This window comes from Podarcis melisellensis, assembly GCF_964234715.1.
Source record: "Podarcis melisellensis genome assembly, chromosome: 3".
NCBI classification, from domain to species: domain Eukaryota; kingdom Metazoa; phylum Chordata; class Lepidosauria; order Squamata; family Lacertidae; genus Podarcis; species Podarcis melisellensis.
The window spans coordinates 48,000,482-48,020,774 of record NC_138530.1 but is presented as its reverse complement, the minus strand read 5'-3'; the positions used below and the strand labels follow the sequence as shown (position 1 = coordinate 48,020,774).

Genomic DNA, 20,293 nt, shown 5'->3' with positions numbered 1-20,293 from the left:
TGGTGGGGTTTCAGCACCAGCGCCGCTGGACAGCTCCACAAGCCGGAGCTGCGCAGAGGGGCTCGGCGAGGCGCTTGGCGTCTCGTCCGGCTGGGCGGTTGCTCTGTGCGCAGCAGCCGCTCTCTCGCCTTCCTCCCAGGCAAGCCTGTGGTTTTAAGCGGCGGAGACCGTCCCCTTTCGGGGGCGGGGAAGGGGCGGGCTCCGGGCGTCCGGAGCGCGCATAAAACCCCACCTCCCGCTTCAGGACTGCAGCTACAATTGGCTCGATGAGGCACAGGGAGAGATGTTGAGCTGGCTGCTTCCACCCATGGCTCTGCACACACACAGGGGCGGGTTGTGCCGGGGAGAACGGGAGGCTGGGCTCCGAGGCGGCGGAGGCGGTGGAGGAGGAGAAAGCGGCTGTGCTGCTGCTCCCGCAGCCTGCCTGCCTCCCTCGGTGACCGAGCCGCTGCTGTTGCTGGGCTGCTGCCTGCGGCCGGACGACCCGGCCGAGCGGGGGCTGCTGCTGGCGCCGGCGGGCGAGATGATGGCGGAGGGCGGCGGCGGCGGCGGCCAGAGGCTGAAGGCGCTCTCGCTGCTGGAGGCGGCCCGCTGCCGCTACGAGAGCCTGCAGATCTCCGACGACGTCTTCGGCGAGTCGGGCCAGGACAGCAGCGGCGGCAACCCTTTCTACAGCACCACGGCCGAGTCGCGCTCCGCCTCCGACGAGGACGCCGACGAGGAGCGCGAAGCCCCGGACGGAGGACGCAGCCAGCGGGGAAGGACGGCGGCGAGACGCGGAGCCAAGCCAGCGGCCGAGCAGAAGCAGCAGCAAGTGCCCGGTGGCTCGGAGGCGGCTTGCCCGGCTTCCCTGGAGCAGCAGCAGGAGGAAGAAGAGAAGGTGGAAGAGGAGGAGGTGGAGGATGAGAAGAGGGGCTGGAGCCAGAGCCTGAGAAACACCGCGACCCCTTCCTTCAAAGATAGCAGCGGTAAATCGGCTCGGGTGTGTGTGTGAGAGAGAGACGGTGGGGGAGCTTAGGTGACTCGAAATGCGTGGGTCTCTAAGTATGCGCGTGGGGGGAGTAGCAACCCTTCGCTCCTCGTTCCGAGGATTCTGTAAAGTGCGGTGGGGAGAAGTGGGGAGTTACTGGGTGGTGCGGGGAAAGCGCAGCCCCTGGAAAGGGAAAGACCCGCGAACTTAGGGAAGAGCACGTCTGGACGGGCTCCCGGGTAGGTGCATGACTTCCTCCTCGCCCTGTTGGCCGGTTCTTCTTGCGAGGAGCGCCCCGCTTAATTCCCAAAGACGGCGGCACAGTCGAAAGTGTGCCTCGATCTGTAATGGGATGGTCCCCTGTTGCATCCGTGCTGCTGCTGTGCCTAGCCAGGAAAGTGTCAAGAGATTTGTGCGTTTTATAAATGAATAACAGCGATGCTCTTCTATCGAGTGACTCTTCCACACTGTGGGGTGGTGGGGAAAGAACTCCCTTTTGAAGCGGGGCGACCCTGCCTGAGCAGAGCCATCTTCTGTGCGAGCTCGAAGGAGAGGAGGAAGGAAGCTGATCTCGCCAGTGCCAGACTGCAGTCACCGCTGCTGCCTAGATCTGCCCAGAGGAGAGGAGATGCGGAAAAGGCGCATCGCTCTCCGGGAAGCACAGGAAGCTGCCTTAGAGCAGGTCAGAGCTAGTTGATCCAGCTAGTTCAGTGCTGTCCACACAGACTGGCAGCGGCTGCTGGGGGTTTCAAACAGTGGCTTTCTCAGCTCTACCTGGGGCATTCTGCATGCAAGGCGAATGCTCTACCACTCAGCTGAGGTCCCTCCCCATTATTGTTCTCTTTAATAAAATATAAATAATAAATATAAATTAAAAATAAAATATAAAAGGGGAGTGGGAAACTGGTTTTTATGGTGCTGTATTTTGACATTGTTGTAACCTGCCCTGGGACCTTGTATCGAGAGGAAATAATAATGACTACTAATAAAAATAAGGGAACTAAGCCAGGCTCCATCCCACTCCATCTGTTTAGAGGGCAAAGCCTCAAAAAGTCTCAGATCCATTACATTTTCCAGTTTCTGAACTGGCCGTGTGGTCTGATCTGTAGAGTTTGAGGGAGCTGAGGAGCATTCAAAAACAAAGCACCTTGGAAGTGTGTTCCTGAAAAGGGGACCACCCTGTGCAGTAAAATGGTCATCCTTTCAAATAACAGAGCATTTTGGAAATTTCTGCTTGAGAGAATTCCTCTCTAACCTGACTGGCAACAAGGAAGCCTTGGGTGTTCAACTGCTGAGCCAAGCCGTCTCAATGCATCTTGTAAGGAGTGGGTCAGCAGACATAAATGAGCTGCAAGATCCCCAGAGCTAGTGCGACAGCCCAGCCCTGAATGTCTGGCTGCATCCTGGCCTCATTAAAAGACGAGCTTGTAGGGCAGACTCCTCTTCATCATGCCTGTTAGTCATGAGGGGAACAAGCTTTTCTTAGGCTGGGGCCTGGGAAACCAGCTGCGCAGGAGGAGAAAGGAGTGAGGTGGCTTTCAGGAATGGATGCACAGAGGTTCCTAAGTTTTCTTTGGATATCACTTTAACTAAGTGTAGATCTACATGCCAGTCAGAAACTTTGAAAGCTTAGTCATTGGCAGGCAGGGCTTGGCTACTTTTGGAAAATGACAACTGCCTCTTGTTTATGATTGATTATTTATGAGAATGGATTATATCCCACCTTTTAGGATACAAATCCTTTCAAGTTGGCTTACAAGTAGCATTTAAATTACATTTTTAAAAGCAATAATCAATATCAACACATTAAACATGTTAATATGTTTTTGGAATTCATCTTCTGGGGCAGTTGGTGGCAGGTGGAGGTAAGTCTAGCTGGAGGTGGTCTTTTGAGATGTTCTGGCTGGAGGTGGTCTTCTGAGATGGTCTTTGCCTTGTCCCTTTCTCTCCTGAGATCCCAGGAGGGGTAGGAATTGGATTAGCAGGATCATAAGCCCTTCTCCTTGGATGATTCCAGGAGAGTTCACAAATGAATGTTCACCGCTCAGTGACTGCAACAGCAAGTGATGACTTGACTGTAAAAAATGGTAATACATTGTGCATGTGAGAATCTGCATTTGTGTTGCTCAAATACAGTAATTTTTGCCCATAGAGACGGTTCTACCAAGAGCCAGTGGGTGACAAGTTCTAAGTGATAAAGGTGCAAGTGTGAATCGGCCCTAAGGGTACTTCTGAACAACAAAGCACATGATGCAGGGCTCTCTGACATTCTGCAGTGAGTGGGAGGGGTGCGTTTCTCATGAAGCACATACTGTATCTACTTGCTGTCATCTAGTCTGCAGAATCATAGAATCAATGTCCAGACTGTGACACTCCTGAAGTTGATGGTCTTTAGCGCCCACCATCTTTGGCCATTGGCTGGGGCTCATGAAAGATGGAATCCAACAACATCTGAAGGGCCACAGGTTCTTAATCCTTGGTCTAGGTAGACATTTATGAGTTGTGGATTAATGACTGTGTCAGATGGGACTCCTAATGAGTCTGACTAGGAAATTCAAAGTTGGTGAATGTTGGATGTAACCTGGTTAAAATTATATTGTAGCATTTAGCATTTTCTTAATGAAGAATCCCACCACTATACTGGATGCATTCACTGCACTGAATTGTAAGAACTGGACAATGTGAGCAGAAGTTGACAACAGCTGTTTAGCAAGTAGGAGTGGGTGTTGCTCCAGTTGGGATTGTTTTGGAATTATTTATCTGTGTATGTGTGGTGGGGGAGTTCGTTTGTTTTCAGAGACTTCTTGTCTAGCTCGTAATTTCTTCAATTGGTTCTCAAAATTGTATGTTGGTTTCTCAGTTCGTTTAAGCCCTGGATACTATATTTACACCCCCAACACATGTGAACATCCCCTCCAACGTAACACCAAATATGCCTTATTTATTTGATTTAATCTGACTGGTGTAAATACCTTTTATAACTATTTTCTTCTTTACCTCCCCTTTTTATAATTTTTTTTTCATATTTTGTATATTCTTGGCAGTTCTTGTTTTCCCTTAACCACTTCTTTGTCCATTGCTCCAGTTGTATATATTTAAACCAAGTTATTTTACTTCTTGTTAGAGTTTCTCTTATGTGTTTATTGCTTCTTATTTTCTCCACCCAATCCTTTATGTATTTTCTTCTCTTTCGCTTTTTCAGTTTCCTTTTTTTTAATTTACTGGCCCTGGATACTATAGATAGAAATGTGTAAAAAACAACAACAAAGCAAATAAAAGAAACAAAAAAGACCACCCCAAAGGATGATTATTTTATTTTTAGAGGCTCCAAGGATTTGCATAATACCTGAGCTACTGGCACAAGGTGTAGCTCTGGAAAGGCTGTGGTCCCTGAGCTTGTTTGACTATAGGGATGGAGGGAGAATTTTGATTCAGTTTGCATTTGAAGTGAACTTGCCTAATTCATTCTTTCCATAACTACCCAAACCAAAAAACATAGCTATCCTTCAAAATTTGCACTCTGCTGAATTTGGAGGGCAACTTTCCAGCCAGGTTATGTGTACAAAAAACAGTGGTACCTCAGGTTAAGAACTTAATTTGTTCCGGAGGTCCGTTCTTAACCTGAAACTGTTCTTTCTCCCCCCCCCGAATAATTTTTATTAATTAATTTTTAGTAAACATACATACATTCATATATTACATATATAAGTTACATATGTAACCTGAAACTGTTCTTAACCTGAGGTACCACTTTAGCTAATGGGGCCTCCTGCTGCCACTGCGCCGCCGCCACGTGATTTCTGTTCCCATCCTGAAGCAAGTTCTTAACCCGAGGTACTATTTCTGGGTTAGTAGAGTCTGTAATCTGAAGCGTCTGTAGCTTGAAGCATCTGTAACCTGAAGTACCACTGTATGCATATACTAAGTTGGCACATGCATAAAAATAAATACATTAGTGAAAATAACAAATGCATTATACTTGGGTGAAAAAATGAGAAACCAAAATTGACAAACTATTGGATCAAGCTCAGGGAATATTCTTGAGCCACATGAGCTGAAAGGGAAACAAGACTAGCTTGATATACTTTGTACACTTCTTGTATTTAGCCCATGTGTTTGGTAAGACCTCTGCCCTAGTTGTGCTCCCAGGTCTACAGTGACTTGAGCTATCGCAGGGGAGAGGGAAGATTTACAAAGCCAGTATAGATGGAACCTAAAGTCCCAGGCTTTAACTCACTCTGGTTGGGGAGCTTCCCTGTGATACATCAGGCACTTTCAGAGATTGAACAGCTCATTTTCTCCCAAGACAATAGGCCAATAACTCAGGGATCCCAGAGCTCTAAAATCCACCCCTTAGTGGCTCCACTGATGCTATGATTTAGTGTCCTAGTCTTGAATAAAAAAAGATGAACGTTTTCAATTTTTGTACATTTAGCTGTAAGACAGTCTGGCCCCTAGTCGTACATTTAACTCTTTTCACATCCTGAGCTGGAGAAGAATTTTGCAGGGAAGAGACACTGACTTTGCAATACATCTGAGCTCTAGAAGTCAGACAAATATATACTCTGGACCACGTGACTACAAACTTCAGCAATCTAATAGTTGCCAAGATCTATTTTGTCTCGATATTTTGTATAGCCATCTTAGATTGCTGATCTCAAAACACTCACTTAAGAATAAATCCATTTAAGAACATGAGACTGCTTCATAGAGTAGGGTTGGGAAAACCACAGTCTACCTTGTGTGATACTTTCGTTCCATAATCCATTAGCTTGTGAGTTAAAAATAAAGAGTGGACTTCAACGTAGCACCAAGGAGATTGTTCTATCAGATCTCATCTTTTCTCCCCCCCTGCAATTACTGATATGGGGGTCTTGCAATCCTACAGCAGATTTGGAGGAGGTGGAGGGAAGCACAGTAAGATGAGAGACTCCTGCCCAATCTAAGGTATGTGTTGCCTCTGCCAGATCAGTTTTTATGTTGGAGTGAATATTATTATCCTTCCTGTTAATAAAAGTTGGTTGCTGGCATATGGAGGTGCTGGGCAGCAAAATGGCTGGAGCCAGAAGGTCCCTGATGATGCTGATGGGAGGGAAATTTCCAAACATTCAGTAAAGCTTGGCTTTTGGAATAAGGCCCTTGCCCCCGCCACTCCATTGCAGGGGGACTGACAAGGGAGAGCAACAAATGGGTTTGAGCTTATCCTTTCCATGCAGAAGGTCCCAGATTTAATTCCTAGCATCTCTAGTTAAAAGGACCAGGTAGCAAGTAACAGGAAAAACCAGTGCTGAAGACCCTGGAGAGCCTCTGCCAATCAGAATAGACAGTCCTGGGCCAGATGGATGGAGTAAGAGGCTGACCTGCTTGCTACAACACAGTGCCCTAAATTGAAAATGCTTGGCAGGTGACTCTAGGACAGACAAGATCAAGTGCTACTTTGTACCACGTGTGTTTTAATTGATGGAATTCTCTGCCATATGATGTGGTGATGGAACTATGGCCGGGTTTTAAGATGGGCTTAGGCAAATTTAATGGAGGATAAGGCTATCGGCAGCTTCTAGTTAACTGGAACCTCCAGGCCTGGGGATAGTTTTTGGCTGAATATCAGCGGGAGAGGGGAGAGGGACTGTTGCCTCCTAACAGGCTTGTGGGCTTTGTGGAGGTGTCTGGCTGGCCACTGTGGGAAGAAGGATGCTGGACTAGATCAGGAGCAAAAGACCCTTTTCAGCCTGAGAGCTGCTTTCCCTCTTGGGAAACCTTCTGGGCTGCCATATGCTAGTGGTAGCAAACTGCTGGTTTGAATCTAGAACCTAAACAAAATGCAGACCTTTGTTCTGCAAAGGATGAATGTCTCTTTTTAAAAATGGCATGGAAGCTGGAATCAAGATAAGAAGACATATTCTTGCTATTTCTGCCTTTAAGCAGTTGTAGGTTTGAAGTCTTATTTTCTGGAAATGCAAAGCTAAAGATGAATATTCCTAAGGAAAAGCCAACAGGAGCTGGGAAGCATCCTGTTCGTGACAATTTATCTAATATGGGGGATGATGCAAATGTTTCAGAAACTTAAAAGTAAGAGAGAGGGAAGCTGTGGGTAACACGTACAGAGAACCAATTTTGTCACGGGGGAAAATTACATGTGAAAAGGACATTTGAGAGGAACACCAGGGACTGCATCCAGCATTCATCAAACTCAAAGTCTGAATGTAACTAACTTGGGTCCATTGACTGTGAGTCTTAGGTAGATCAAACCCTATGTATTTTAAAACTAGAAAGTTCAAAAGCAAATGGGGGACAAGGTGTGTGAAAAGAAAAGGGCTTTTTGGATGTGGGGACACTTCCCCCTCACCCATCAGACAGAGGGCAGGGAGTGCAATAAATATGGGAAGGAGCTCTGAGTTGGGGAGCAAATGCTTTGTGTGTCAAAAGTCGCAGGTTCAATCCCCTACTTCTACAGATAGGTCAGTGAAAAGGACTCGTATTTGAAACATTGGAGAGCCACAGCTATACAGCGTAGTAAATAATTCTGAGGTAGATGGTTTGGCATGGTATAAGGCGTCCTATATTCCTGTGCCAGAAAATGTAAAAGGAAAGGTAAAATGGATGCTTTAGTTGAGTTTCCTGCATTGCAGGGGGTTAGACCAGATGCGGTCCCTTCCAACTCTATGGTTGTATGAAAGAGCATTCTTGCAGAATCACCGTGAATACAAATATCTGCCCCACCCCCACTGGAAATAATATTTATTAATATTTACTAATACATTGCTTCCTCACTTGTCAGCCCCGCTCGGTCCCTAAAGTGGCTGCTAATGTTAGAAGGGGGGGGGGGAGCATATCATGATAACAAAGCAATAATAAAAACAAGCAGAGCTAAAAATAAGAAGGAGCCTGAAAGTACAGCAGCAGCAGGACAGCAAAAACTCCAAGCAAAGCAACAGCTTGGCAAAAGAAAAAACATATTTCCAGTTTGCTGAAATTGCAGAAAGGGGGGGTGGTCAAACAGGATTCCGGAGGAAGTGAGCTCCACAGTCTAGAGCCAGTCTGTGTTGTGTGTCAGTCAGCCACAGCATTTAGGAAGCTGCCTGATCTCAAACACATCGGACCACTGGTCCAGCTAGTTCAGTACTGTTGACTCTCTAGGGTCTTAGTGTCCTTCCCCAGTGCCAGGGATTGAAGCTGGAGCCCTCTGTCGGCAAAGCAGACTGAGCTATCACCTCCAAAGGCAATGGGACTTGGAAGAAGCACAGTACTGGGGCCATGTTACCTTCCTGACCAGACCTCTGTGGGTTATCTCAAGAAGGACAACGGAGGTGGGATGGGAGCCAAATGTTGCAATGCTAACATCAGGCGAAGTTGTCTATTTTTTACATAGGCCCAGGAAATGTACATTGAGATCTCAGCAAAAAGAAAAAAAAAACCTTAGGAGAGTTAGTCACAGAGCCAGTCTCTTGATGCAAATGGCATTAGTCATTCCTTTTCCAGAGAAGTGCCTTTAAAAAAGGATAATTTTTCTTTCAGAGAAGAAAATCTCGTGGATCTTACAGCTGGGCTCAGTGAATCTGTCAATCTTTTTCCAGTGTTGGAGGCATTGCAATGAAGCAGAGAGATCATATAAATAATATAAATTCTAGACTATCTCTATTATATAAAGCTTTTCAAAAGTGTGACAGAACATGTCCCCCCCCCACACTTTTCTGCTTATTTAACGCTTGTGATTTTTCAACATTATAACTCTTCTTACCTTTTTCTTTTAAAAAATGTTCTAGTTATGCATGATATCTGTCTTGCAGAATAGAGATTGCAAAATTTTAAGTACTACCAGTTTTTCTTAAGGGATGGCATGTATTATTTCAATTGAGATATGAAGGAATTTAGCATAAAATCAGTACACAGACCCCCCCCCCCTCGGTTTATTTTTTGGCCAGGCAGTTCTTTCCTTTGCAGCTATAAAATTCTTCAAGAGGAAGTTAGTTAAGAAATATTTATCAAGAATATTATAATTTTTCTAAAAGGTAGTTAGTATCTTTGAGTATCAACAAACCTGCAGAGAGGAATAACTAGTAGATATTTCACACTGGGCTTTCAAAAAGCTTAGTCTCTCACCAAAGGCTCTTGGGTGAAATTGGCAGTCATCGTATAAGAGGACAGGCTCTCTTGGGGATCTGTAATTGGTTAAAGAACAGAAACCAGATGCTGGGAATAAATGACAGCTTTCACACTGAAAGGAAGTAAGCAGTGGGGATCGTCAAGTATCGGGATCTGTTCTGTTTAACTTATTCAGAAATGCTTTGCCGTTACAGGTAAGCAATAAGACTGTGCATGGACCTCCAACCAAATCTGATTTGTAAGTGCTGCTGAGGCCCGGTCTGTTTCAGACTAATCTGGACCTAGTTTGACCTAATCTGCACCTGAGTTTTACACAACTCTAAAAATCCCATTGACTTGCATTGCAACATGTAAATGGCTATAACATTCTTGGTTTCTGACATAGTGGCATGAACTTTGTGGTTATGGTAGCCACTATAGAGGGGGTTAGCCCTGCCAACATTTCAGGTGTGTTGTTCCAGGGCTTTATATGTTAGCTACCTTTAAAGTTTGCTTTTTAAAAAAGCAGGCTGTGAGTGCTCAGTTCTCAGGCTGCTGTATTTGTCCTGCTGCTTATAGCAGGATTTTGAAAACATTAGACTTTTTAAAATTAAGCTTGAGATATCAGACATGGGCATCTAGCAGACAATGGTGAGAAGCAGCATGAGGATATCTGCACAGTGCCAGGGGATATAATACAGGAGTCTTTTCAGGGTTGTCTTTTTCAGTGAGAAAAAGTAGTATATACATTGGAGTCACAGAACAGATCCTATCATATTGGGGTAGATTTGCAGCAGGAGGAGGAAGTGAGGGGAGAATAAAAAGATCTAATTTTAATAATGTTCATTGTGGTTAACACCTGACGATGGTGGTGATACTGAATTCAGAAGGTTGTGGCTAAATAATATGCCCACAAAGTTTGGCTGTTAACAAGAGCATGTTGTCTTTCCTCCTACAGAGCAAGCTTGTTTCCCCCTGCCTTTGTAATGGTTCTAAAAGACATAATGATCATAAATTGAATGCTGCTGGAGTCGTCTGTCTTGCATCTCCCCCCACGCTTTAGGTGGGCTGTCTTCTCTTTCTCCTTAGTACACAGCCCCACTTGCAAGTTTGCTCTTTACAAGTTCAAACATCTCTTTTTCTTTGATGCCACCAATCAGGTTTCCCCTGCCTGGCAAGCCCTCTGCTCCTCGGTTGGCTGCCTCGCAGGTGTGCATGATGGTTGCATTATGTGATTATAATAATCCATGCAGTGAGGCTTCTACACAGGTTTGTAAGGGGTAGAACGGTCAGTACTTCATTTTTCTGGAATAGCTTTGGAGAAGCACGAGCACAGATCTGCTCAACACAGAGGTATGAGCTATGTTCCTGTCACCCAGGCTCTTGCTGATAACTGCAAAGTGATGCTCTCTCCCTTCTTATTTCTGTGCTTCCTGTCCCCTTGCCCTCAGCTCAGTCACTGAAGCACTCAGAACCAAACTGGAACCAAAATGGAAGCCCAACTTCCATTCAACGTAGCAAAAGCCACATGCAGTACTAACAGTACAATCCTATATATCGATGTCAGCCTCATTTGAAGCCCCTGGGAGTTGGACTTACTCTCAGGTAAGTGTGTGTAGCTGGGAGGGAGAGAAAGACAGTGTGCATTCTGATTTATCCAGGATTAAACTGGGACCCATTGCTGTATAAGTGGATATAAAGATAATACAGTAGGAGGAAGGAAAGGGCTGCAACCCTATTAATGCTGGAGAGGATCATGGCCTTATTCTCCCTTCATTATTTGTATATGCACTTACACAGGCATGAATCATTTGAGTGATGCTCTTATAGATACTTCCCAAGTTTAATCCAGGATGAGTCTGAATGAGCACACTCTGCTTTTCCCTTGCGGATAATCCATTCAATCATTTCAGCATCTAGAATAGCTCTGTGGGACTAAATGCAGAACAATGGAGAGATCCAGTCCTTAAAACCTTAGCAAGGGGTTGCTACTGATGTAAACCTGGGAATTCTGGGTATGGGAGGAATTAATGGATTTGTAATTAAGAATAGGGGAAGAGGTTGATGCAGTTCAAGTTGAATCTACATGATTTGCACTTAATAATAATAATAATAATAATAATAATGCATTAAAACAGCCATCCTTCAGAATTTGCACTTTTCAGAATTTTGCAGTGCAGTTCTCTATTCAATTAATGTCTTAAAATGCACATACTAGTGTGTATATAAATGCATGCGTTATTGAAAAGAGAATACAAGAATGCATTATTGATTTGCAAAAATCCGTATATTAGGAGAAATTGCATATAAAAATGTGTATTTTAGGAGAAATTTGCACTAGCATGCTGAATTTTCTTGAGGACTTTTTTTTTTCCAAACCGATGTGGAAATGTGAAGAACCAAAACAGGAACAATGAGAAACTAAGAGAAACCAAAGTTGACAGATTAGCCTATCCTTGGTTGTGACCAATTGATCGGGAGTTCTAACAAAGGCTGCGGTTACGTGACCACTTCCCTTTGCTTTTAATTAGGGCTGCAAGCTTTTGTTAGCTTACAGGGAACAAAGTGTATCCTAAGTATGTCTGTGTAGAAGTCCCATGGAGTTCAGTGGGGCTTATTCGCAGGTACGTGGGTATAGGATTCCAGTCTTAGTTGATTAACCCACTATGGCTGCATTCCTCTTCCCACTTACCTAGGAGTTATCCCTATTGAATCCATTTGGCCTTACTTCTGAGTAGACATGTATGTGATTGCACTGCAAAACATTGGTTGATTAATAATTACATTAAGCATGCAAGTTAAGAGTATACTTGTTTACTTTTGAGGCTATTTCGGTAATAGTGTACAGTGGTACCTTGGGTTACATACGCTTTAGGTTACATACGCTTCAGGTTACATATGCTTCAGGTTACAGACTCCGCTAACCCAAAAATAGTGCTTGAGGTTAAGAACTTTGCTTCAGGATGAGAACAGAAATCGTGCTCCGGCGGCGCGGCAGCAACAGGAGGCCCCATTAGCTAAAGTGGTGCTTCAGGTTAAGAACAGTTTCAAGTTAAGAACGGACCTCCGGAACGAATTAAGTACTAAACCGGAGGTACCACTGTATTACTGAAATAGGGAATGAAAAATAAAATGGCATTTCCATGGTAGCCTGTGTTAAGTTTATCTCGTGCATCCTTGCTAAAAATGAAATAAAAACCACCATTTATAACCAGTGCTGCTGTCAAAACCACATCAAATCTTAGGTTACCTCTGTGTCCACTTCTAGCCCTGGTCTGAAATGACAGCCCAAGTTTCTTAAAGACCTCTGAAGACCCCAGAGCACATCTGTCTTCACTGGAAGGTGTTTTCGACCTACATTTCTAGGAAACGTCACCTGCAAACTGCTAGATTACTGAAAACCTTTTGCGTACAGCTCACTGGGAAATCCTATGTGCTAAGCCTCCTTTGAAAAGGATGGGAACCGTCCCAGAAAACGATACAACCCCCCTTTACTAAGAGAATGTCACTGTGCCCCCATCTGCCAAAAAATCCCTCTCAGCTGGAGAGATTTTAACCAGGCCCACATGCCCTGCTATAGCACAATCTAGACATTTATGCCAGGAAACCAAGGAGATAACTTGATTAATGCAGAGAGCTGGACCTGCCTTTTGGGAGCTGGCCATGTTTGCAAGATCTGCAGTGCACTGCTGAGCAGAGTGTGGAGCGTCAACAGTTTTAGCTTTAAAAATGCTGTTATTTTCCTAAATGATGGCCAAAGAGAAGAAAAACATAGCAAACGCAAGGACAGGTTATTTCCCCCTCGTGCCATAGAACCACTTTGTTTTATTTTAACTCCAATGCTCATTTGGGCCATGTTTTCTTTGCAGTTAAAATATTCTGAGTGGCAGTAGAAATGCACTGAGCAAGCACAGAGGACGTGCGCCTTGTGTCCTTGATTATGCAGGGAACTTTTGGCTTTCATTCATCAAATGTTTCCCTGGGGAAATGTTAAGAAGTTTAGAATGGATGGCTTGCAAAGAAGAGCTGAAGCAGAACTTTAGCGCAATGCTGTTGTACCACTACCTGATATGGGGTGAGCCTGTTGACCCTTGACCTGCCTTCCCATCCTGTATAATATCGGATCAGCCTGTAGTTCAATGTAAGATGCTATGTCCTCTATTGATTCAATACAGGATACAGTTTGTCCTGTATTTCCACTCCTCCCTCTCCCTCTGCCAAGTTAGGGATTCTCTCCAGATGTGTTTGTGAGAAAGGGTGTGGAAAAGGTCATGTATGTAAGCTCTGGGTAGCAAAGCACAAACAGATTTACACGTGTGTGTGTGTGTGTGTGTGTGTGTGTGTGTGTGTATAAAATTCCAGAGGGGGCATTTAGGCTGCAATAGATTATAATGGATTTCTCTGAATTCATTTCAGCACTAGATGGGAGAAAAATAGCCCCCCAACCCCTGCCCCACCCTGTCCTGTATTTTGCCAGAACAAAGGCGGCAATCCTATTTTCCACTCATATGCATGTGTATATATCCTAAAGAGACATGGTGGCTGCAATCTGAGCAGTTGAGACCGCTACATACATCACAGAAAAGTACACTGGAATTAAGTGGATGCAATAATTAATCAGTTAGATGAATTGATTTTAAAATCTTGGGTCAATTTTAAAATATCAGTTTCTTAGAAACCAGGGTGTTGGTTTTTTTTTTTAAAAAATAAATCTGAAAATGGGAAGGGGCTGATTAGAAGAGGCATTCCCCATTCTCTCACACAGAATGTCTCTACAAAGATGGTCACAGCTGTCAACCTTTCCCTTTTCTTGCGAGGAATCCTATTTGGAATAAGGGAATTTCCCTTTTAAAAAGGGAAAAGTTGACAGCTATGAAGATAGTGCATGCTAATATGTGCACCCATCATCTTTAAAAGCCAGCTGTTTCCTTCAGGGTGAATGTGTTGAGGCATCTGCAATGTTTTATAGATTTACTAGGCCATTCTAAGCACAGGCTTAAGTTAAACCAGCATAAAGCAGGACAGATCCAGAGCTAGTTTAGGAGGTTCAGGGAGGGGGGGAATGTTGGCTGGGCCAGCCTGAGACCAGTGGGGTGGAAATAAACCAGCAAAACACAAAGAACCGGCTCAGCTGGTATCAGTATGGGAACTGTGCCCACCTGTTGACATGCGGGGACGAGTTCCCAGGTGCCCTGATCAGATTTGTAGGAACGACAAGGCCGCACAGAGAGGGCTCCTGGGAAGCAGCAAGCACTTGATAGCATGGGAAAGCAAACAACCAGGGGATGGAATGCACATGCGAAGCACCCACCCACAGGCAACAACAGCAAGACTGGGTAGTGAAAGGCATTTGGAGTGCTGCAGTGCCCCAGCAACCCATATCACACACACATAAACCTTGCAAAAACACCAGGCATGCACACAGGATGCTAGTGGCACCCCCACACCCCAACAGAAGGGAGGTGCTAAAGGGTGGCAAAGCAAAGACCTGGTGAAGAGAGCACAGCAGAGGTTATATTTTCTGAGAATCCTCCGGAAAAATAATCTCTCATGATGGCATTTTACCATTGTACTGTTGAGAGTGTATTAACTTATGGTCTGTGTGTGTGGTTTGGGAGCTGCACGGTCAGGGAAAAAACAATGCTGTCCAAGGTTGTAAAGACTGCGGAGAGAATAATTGGGGGCACTCTTCCCACCTTGGATCAAATCTATGCTTCCAGATGCCATAAGAAAGCTACAGAATTAGTGCAGGATAGTGCGCACCCTGGAAATTATCTCTTTCAGCTTATGCCTTCTGGTAGAAGGTACAGGGTTATAAAGACTAGGACTAGCCGTCTGAGAAACAGTTTCTATCCAAATGTGATTTTGTTTTTAAATGCAGTGTAAGGTAGTCTCTATGTGAGTATATTGCATTCAATAATGGGGTATCAGATTTTTTAGGGGCTATCCAGGCTGGGATAGTTGGGATAGCAGGCTTGTTGGTTTTTGAATGTCTGATGTAGATTTTTTTCAATTTCATTGTTCTGCATGGGACAATGACAATAAAGATTTGTATTGTATTGTATTGTATTGTATTGTATTGTATTGTATTGTATCATATTGTATCATATCGTTGAAAGTTCTGTATGAGATACACATGGTTGAAGGCACAAGCGCAGACAGTGAGCGAACAGGAAATATGCATGTGACCCTCTTCAAAAACTCCAGAGCAAGCCCTTGGGTGGCTGCAGCAGACACGAGCCTGGTGGTGGACAGCTGGCATCATGGTTGCCATGGTGGCAGCAGCACAAGTGTGCACACCTAGCGGTGCCCCCCTGTGCCTCAGCCACCACGGCCTCTGTGCCCACCCCAACATATTGAGAGACATCGCTATCACCATTTCTAAGACGTATCCTCTGTGCTGTCATTTCAGAATGACTTAGTTGAAGTTCCTTATCATTTTGTGAAATCAGAACATGCACCTCAGATCTGACCACTTCCTCGTGGCTACCCAGCTGCTTTCCAAATAATAATGTGCAGTTTATTTAACAGTTTGGTTTCTCTTTGCAAACTCTGCATTATTCACTTAGCTCAAATTCGGTGACAAAAGGCAGAGCCTGGAGACTAAGCTAGCATGGAAACCTGATTTTCCGGTTTGAGAATGAGAGTCCATGTTACTTTGGAAAGGAAAGCAAAGGTCAACAAACACTGCAGTTTAATCTCTCCGACATATAAGCTATATTCAGAACAGTAATAGAAAGAGTGCTGATAGATTTTGACGAGATGACTATCCCTTAATTAATGCTGGGGTCCTTTAAAAGACAGTCAGTAGATCTGGAAAAACAAGTTACGTGAACCTAAGGCAGGCACAGTTCATAGAGCCCATGCTTCTGTAAGAAATGGCCATTTCTCCTTACCATTCTACACTTTGGAGGATCCTTTTATGGATGTATTCTGCAACATATTGCTGATTCAATAATAGTGTAGTAGTGGTGAATTTATGCTGGCCCATCTATCTAATCAGTTGTTATGCAATGTTTCCCCAATGTTGCGGCACTATCGCTGTCTGGAGGGGTGCACTCTGGCAACAGAGCACAACAAAAGTAGACAACCCAGCCCAGGACCATTTAAGAGTTACAGGATTTCAGCAGGGAGAGATGGGACACGCACTGATTGGAAACAAAGCAGTTCATGTGCCCCGAAATGATTGCAGGAACGAAGAGTACTGAAAATAGGGGTTGCACATAACCACCCTGACACCATCATGAGCACAAATCAGCATAGATGCAAAATAAGAAAGATGTCTAGTGGGGGCCTTTGTCACGAAAGACAGCAATATCATGAGCCATTAACTGAAATCATGCTCCTTTCAGTCCCATCTTCTGCATCTTCACTCAAAAGTTACTCAAGTTCAATGGGACTTAACTCAAAATAGGTGCACCACCTATGAAGATGTAGGGCACTCCGGCAACCTGGTGTCCTTCAGATGTTTTGAAGTACAACTTCCATCATTGTTTTATTCCTTATTATTTCATAAAATTTAGACACCACTAGTTCGTTAACCCCTTCTCAAAGGTTTCCTTTAATGTGCAGGATGTCCTCCTGCTACCCAGAGCAGATTTTTTGAGGGGCAGATGGGGCTGCAGTGGAAAAAGGATGTTAACAATCTATGGCCTTTTAAAATGGGGCATGGTTGCTTTTAATGTATCCCTCCCCCCACCGGTTTTAATGAATTTATTATTTTGTTTGCTTGTTTTTCTGTAAAGTCACTTTAAATTGCCTGTGGTATGAAAAAGTGTCCAATAAATTTAATAATAATAAAGGGACATAATCAAACATGATATCCCCCTTCTTACCCAGTTAGTGGAGTTCCATTCTCAGCAGGTATAGTCTGTAGAAATTCAGCTTCTTCCACTATTGTTTTCGTCAGATGGTTCCTTTCATCTTCTCATAAATCACAAAAAAAGACTGACTTGCAGCACTGAGGTCTTAAGAGTAAATCTCATTGATTTCTGTGGGACCCTGGCCTTTGTTCTATAGCATATGACCAGACATTTCCACTGTGGTTCTTTTAAAAAGGAGGAGCACTGTGCTAGGTAGTAACTGCGACTCTTCTTGGCTCTCCGGTAAAAGAAGATATGTGAGTCACAACAGCCACTTGGGGTTCTGTCTGAGTGCAACATAAATAAAAAATGGTGTTTTCAAAAGGAGAATTGCCACTCATTTTCTCTGGGCACTGACTCAGCAACAATCTGAAATATTGGAATGCCAGTCTTCCTCCTGTGATCCCACCTTTGCTAACAATTTGAATGGAAGATTGAAATGTGCTAATGACTGCAGCTAGAAACCTGACTTTATTCATCAATGCTGCTTCATATTTACTGCTCCTGGAGAGGAAATTCTTACCCCTTCAGGAAATGTGTAGCTGGGGCAGTTCAACCACAGTAGGGAAACTGGGATGACCGCCTGTCAAAGATTTCTCAGTTTTCCTTGATGGTGGCCAGTTCCCTTACTCTTCCTGTGCTACATCCTTCCACTGAGCAACTTCAACTCAGCCCATGTTTACTCAAAAGTTGTTGCTGGTATCCATATGTCTTGAGAGACAATGGAGTGTGCCTCCAGGGGTGAGGTCAAACCGCTGTGTTAGCAGCATGGAAGTGACTTCTCTGGGGCGCAAGTCTGGGCAGTGTGTATGGAGGTCCTGGGCTGCCCAAACAACAAGACCTCTTTCCAAGCCTCACTGATGTTTCCCAAAGGAAAGCAGAGCAATATGTTTGGCACCAGCTTGCCTACAGGAGTTGCCAGAAGGAGGCATATATGGCACCATCCAACCACCTTAGCAACTTCACTCTGGATTTGTGTAGGGTTTCTTCTGCCAAAGATACCCCACAAGGCAGCTGAGGTTTAGGATCAGAGTTTCCTTGTCCTAGATGGGCTACCTTCCCAGGTTGATGAGCCCCATCTGCCCCTCATTTTCCTCTACAGCATTTTGCAGAAACTGCCTCCCAAGCACCACTGTCCCAAGCAGAACCATAAAGGGGACGAGTGGTGGAAGAGATGCAGAATCCTGCTTCTTGGGAACCAACTATCCAATTACCCCTGCTTCCAAAATAAAAAAGCAGCTGCTTTCTGAGAAAGACCTGCTTGGAGAGCAGGACATAGGCGCACCTGTTCCCCAAAAGAGAACACAGTTGGCCTACCGCAAAGCGGATTTCAGTGAAAAACAGCATGGCTCATTAGGCTTGTTTGCTGGACCTCTGCCAAACTGCTGCACAGGATGCTATTCTGACAACAGCAAAACAAACCAGCCCAGAACAAAACCCACACATGAGAATTAAGGCTATATGGGTGAAACCCTTGCTTCACCCTTTCTCGTCTCTCTTTGCTCCCCTGGTGCCTTCAACATTTAGAAGGGAAGCTTCTCCGAGCAAGGCCCTCTAATATGTACATGGATGGTACTAATAGTATCAAATTGCTCTCTTGATCCAAATGCTAATGTTATTTTACAACCTAATCGTTTTTCCCAACACAGCTTGCATACCTTAGCTTCCTTCCTTGCTTGAGTGTTCTGGAACTATTGATCTTCAGGAGGGTACTTTGCTGCTCTCTGTGTCGTCACTGTAACCTGGATTTACACACAACTCTAAGTTCTCTCTAGAACTGTGTCCAGTTCTTTTGGACCAGTTGATACAGATGGCAGCACCACTAAATTTCCTATTGGGTTTGTAGGAGACCTGCGCTCTGTCCAAAGTCTGGATCCTGAACCAAATTGGGCTGATAGGGGGTAGGCTTTGGCTGTATCAAGTTGAGACAGTGCTATTTCACCCCAGATGGTTGGGAACAGGGTTGAATTCTCCATTCACCAGCAAAATCAAAGTCCTTAGTCCCTTGGTTCTGGGGAAGAATCCAAAGCAAAACAACATCACAGGCCACAAATCTCCTTTCCTGGCTTCTTATACTTCTGTAGGATGACACCGCCATTTTCTTAGGAAAGGTAAGGTTTCCACTTGCCCCAATTCCTTTACTTTTTGCTGTGGGAATATCTAGCCCATGACATTCTTCTGTCCTAAAGTCTGCATGTTGCCTATGAACTTTGGGTCATGTGTATCATTTTCCAGGAATGTGAGGTCATTTGGGGCACCTTTGTAGAATTGCTGCTCTTTAAAAATTGAGGAGCACTGAGGAAGAACATTCTCTTTTCGCTGCAGGTGTTGTTTTGTGCACAAATAACTGCTGATGACTGAGCATGTTCCACTTCATTCTTAGCATCAGCTGTGAAGCCTAAACCAAAACAGTCTTTGCTGTATTCTTTGGTAGCTGCACAGTAACTTGTACAGTATTTTTCCGTCACAGGCTCCAATTCAGCTCTGAAGATGAATGTGAATCTCCATATGTGGAGATTTTAAATATCAGCCTGGGATCTCATGTATGTAGGAGCCTGGGGTCATCTAATCCTAGGCATATACCTCTCAGGAGTCTTAATGAAGCTGTTTGGCAGTTTTAGGACAAGGTTAGAAGAATTAATTAATATTTTCAGGACTAGATTGATAGCTCTTAATGCCCTAAAATGAAGCAGGTTAATATTTTGCTTGTACTGAAGCTGGAAGGCCTCGTTTTTATGTGCACAAATTTGCTCTGCACACCAGAGATCCTATTTATACCAAGAGTCACAAGGAAATGGCAGAAGAATTGTAGGCAAAGTGTTATGATTTATGCATTTTAGGGCAACATATATACCTGCATGTAAGCTTATTCAATTTTGCACCTGAGTGGAAAATTTCCAGGCCATAAAAAGAGCATTTTCTTGAAGATTCTAAGTGTCAGTTTTCTGTATCAGAAGAAATGAGAAAACGTTCTGTGGTTACCAAGGGAGTTTACACCAGATTCAAGTGGCCCTGTGGTTAAGAAAACAGGAATGTAATAATGAAAACCTTCTGCTGAAACAATCTTCTGTCATACCAGAAGTTGGTTGTAGATTGTGACCTGGATATTGGATTAGATGAGATCATGTTGTTATTAGTAAATATAATTTTGGGAAATCTATCATCTCAAAAAAGAGAATTCAGTTAATCAGGCATGGGAAAATAATGAGATATTGTTTTGTTTGTGCAAGCTTATTGTTTCACTTGCCCCCCTGTTCCCTCTTGAGCACCTCTCATGATGAGGAAAGACTACTGACCTACTCGGAGTGACATCTGTCATTTACCATCTCATTGCCCTCCATTTTAGAATAGTGCTTCCTTCTTCAAGCTTATTTAGAAT

General features: G+C 44.2%; 1 protein-coding gene across 1 annotated transcript in view; it reads left to right on the top strand.

The window, feature by feature from the left end:
- The first annotated feature begins 256 nt into the window (after window positions 1-256).
- PGBD5 (piggyBac transposable element derived 5) overlaps window positions 257-20,293 on the top strand; it is a 64,746-nt gene continuing 44,709 nt past the window's right edge. Inside the window, exon 1 of the mRNA XM_081906870.1 lies at window positions 257-968. Coding sequence (XP_081762996.1) covers window positions 284-968 — 685 coding nt within the window. The 5' untranslated portion in view covers window positions 257-283. The remainder of the gene's footprint in view (window positions 969-20,293) is intronic.